This window comes from Mesitornis unicolor, unplaced genomic scaffold (genome assembly GCF_000695765.1).
Source record: "Mesitornis unicolor isolate BGI_N332 unplaced genomic scaffold, ASM69576v1 scaffold28732, whole genome shotgun sequence".
Lineage (NCBI taxonomy): Eukaryota > Metazoa > Chordata > Aves > Mesitornithiformes > Mesitornithidae > Mesitornis > Mesitornis unicolor.
This window is the reverse complement of record NW_010168946.1, coordinates 2,496-5,143: the sequence shown is the minus strand read 5'-3', so window position 1 is coordinate 5,143 and position 2,648 is coordinate 2,496. Positions and strand designations below refer to the sequence as shown.

The window sequence follows — 2,648 nt, the reverse complement described above, 5'->3', positions numbered from 1 at the left end:
AGGGGAAGGACGGGTGTTTGGGTGACCTAAATATTATGCACTTGTATAACGGCCCAGCGGTCCAGGGCTGCCTGCTGGGGTGGGTTGTGATGCTCAGCTCGGATGGGGGTACCCAGGGAGTTTAATCGACGCGTGGCGTTCGTTGCAGCCTTTGCAGAAACGGCAGAGAACCGTGGAGGACTTCAACCAGTTCTGCACCTTCGTTTTGGCCTACGCAGGCTACATCCCCTACCCTGAAGAGGTAAGCGGGCTCGCAGGGCGTTCCTCTGCCAAAATACCGGCTCCTCTGTGCTACCTGCCATGTGCAGACCCAGCTCCTAGTCCTTATGCTGGGGTGTCATTCCCCATCCCCTTACTCCTTAACCTGAACGTCTGTGCTGTGCTCTCCCATGCTAGTCCGGTGTCTTCCTCTCTTGCAGAATGAGCCCTGGACCCACGGAGGCAGCATGAGCCCCCAGAACAGCACGGGGAGCACACAGGACAGCGATAGCTGGGCCTCGTCCCACTCCTCTGACTGCCACGTCCTGACGGACAACAGGAGGAACAGGAACGCTGCGGGCAGGGGGGCTGCGGACAACAGCCTGCTCGTGAGCTGCCCTGCCTTCCCCACCGGCTTCTACGACGTCCGGCCCCAGCAAACCAAACGGAAGAAACCACCGGCAAAGAAACTCATTTTGGAGGAGAAAGTGGAGAAGAGGGTGCCTCTGAGTGCTGGGAAGGCCTTTGGGGCAGAGCAGGATGGGGTGAAGGAGCTGGCTGCGCTGGAGGGACAGGTATCTCCCATGAAGGAGCAGCCCTTGGAGCCTTCCCCTAACCCTGCTGGGGACCCCCAGCCCAACTCCCTCCTGGAGGAGCTGATGAAGGAGAAGAAGGACTGGATGGATGGCGCACAGGGGAGCAGGAAGCCAGCAGGAGATGAGCCACAGCTAAAGGAGCACAACCCGTGTTCTGGAGGGAGGAAAAGCCCCAGCTCCTGTAGTACCTTGGACCAAAGTGAGGGAGAAGATGCGAGCAGAGGGAGCTCCCAGCTTAGTGGTGAGTGTCCAAGGGAGCGCCAGAGCCAAATGTTGTCCCTCCCTCAGCTGGAGCCACCCGTGCTGGCTGCAGGGAGGGCTCGTTGATGGCCCAGGCCTGTTCCAGCAAAGGGAGCCCCACTGGGGCCTGGAAGGACGGAACAGGGGAGAGAGGGAGCTGGCCTGCCCTGTCGAAGCTCTGTTCTGAAACACGTCTAAAGTGGGGCGTAGAGGTGCCTTGCTAATCTCTTTTTTTTTTTTTTTTCCTTTTTGCACCTTAAGCAGAAGAATTCGCAGCAGCTCCCAACACCAAAGCAGAAGGTGAGTGGGGGCTCTCCCATTAAACATGGGTGGAATGGGCCAGCGTGGCCACAGCCGGGGTGTGGAGCCGCGTTGGCCCCCGCCGGGCCTGCAGCCAGTGCCGTGGTTTCTGACCGGTGTCTCTCCCTGACCAGATGACGATGCCTGGGATCTGATCACCTGCTTCTGCCTGAAGCCCTTCGCGGGGAGGCCCATGATCGAATGTAACGAGTGCGCTACCTGGATCCACCTCTCTTGTGCCAAGATCCGCAAATCCAACGTGCCTGAGGTTTTCATCTGCCAGCGGTGCCGCGATGCCAAGCAGGAGATTCGCCGCTCGAACCGAGCGCGGACGGTGCCCCGCAAGCGCTTCTGTGACTGAAGGTCCTGCAGAGCAGGGAGGCCGGGGGTCCCTTTTTTTTAACTGAAGACTGTCGCCCGGTTTGGCTAGACAATCACTGCACAGTAACGGTGGGGAGGGGCTGCCCCGGGGCTTCTGTTTTTTTTTTCCAGCGGCAGTGTGGGGGGGAGGAGGGTGGTCCAGCCGCACTCTGGGGTCACTCGGGAACACCTCTGTCCTTGCACAAAGCTGGCTCAGTGCCTTTCCCTCAGGGCAGCCGAGGAGATCCTAGCCCAAGTAGTTTTTCTGTGGTGTGGTGGAAGCTTACACTTACCCCCAGATGTGACTCCCCTTCTTCCTTTTTCCTTGCTGTTTTCCTTTCCTTTCTTCCAACCTCTGGGTGGGCTGCAATGACAAAGCCCCAGTGACCCCAGCTCTCTTCCAGTGCGTAGCTGCAGCCCAGGTCAGCTCCCTCCACATCGTGTGCTGCCCTCAGGGCCGGAGGCGAAGGGACATGGGTCCTGCTGGTGTCTGAAGCAGTCTCGGGCTCTGCGTTTTGGGGTATTGGTGGAGCCGTCCTTCTCTGGCTCATCAGCTGCACAGGGGAGGTCCATTCCCTGGCCCGTGGTGCTCCTGGTTTTGTTTGCTGCACCTGTGGCCCCAGGATAGTCCAGCTGGGTCAGGAGCAGCAAAGGCATCCTCTGACAGAGGATGAGCAGCCCTCCCTGGTTCACCTCCAGTTGCACTGAAGGCTCCTGTGTGAGAGAGGGGTGGGATTCCCGGTAGGAGACTCAGCAGTTATCCCCGGATCTGGCTGTGGCAGGGCTGGGAGCGCTCCAGAAGGGGAGCAGGAGAGTGCCTGGTTTGCTTTCTATGTTTTCCAGCTTAAAACAGGCTTCTCCCCATCTGCCTGCAGGGCCGCTGGTGGAGCAGCAGCTTCAACACCAGCTGGATGCTGAGCCCTGGGCTCAGATGGAGCTGGGAGGCCCTTTCCT

General features: G+C 59.5%; 1 protein-coding gene across 1 annotated transcript; it reads left to right on the top strand.

Moving 5' to 3' along the window:
* Nucleotides 1-116: 116 nt before the first annotated feature.
* LOC104534179 (PHD finger protein 13-like) lies at nt 117-1,695 on the top strand (the record flags this gene model as incomplete). Its single annotated transcript, XM_010179209.1, has 3 exons — nt 117-241; nt 420-993; nt 1,469-1,695. Coding segments are annotated over 3 exons (926 nt in total), but the record flags the coding sequence as incomplete, so codon positions are not given.
* Between the last annotated feature and the right edge of the window lie 953 nt (nt 1,696-2,648).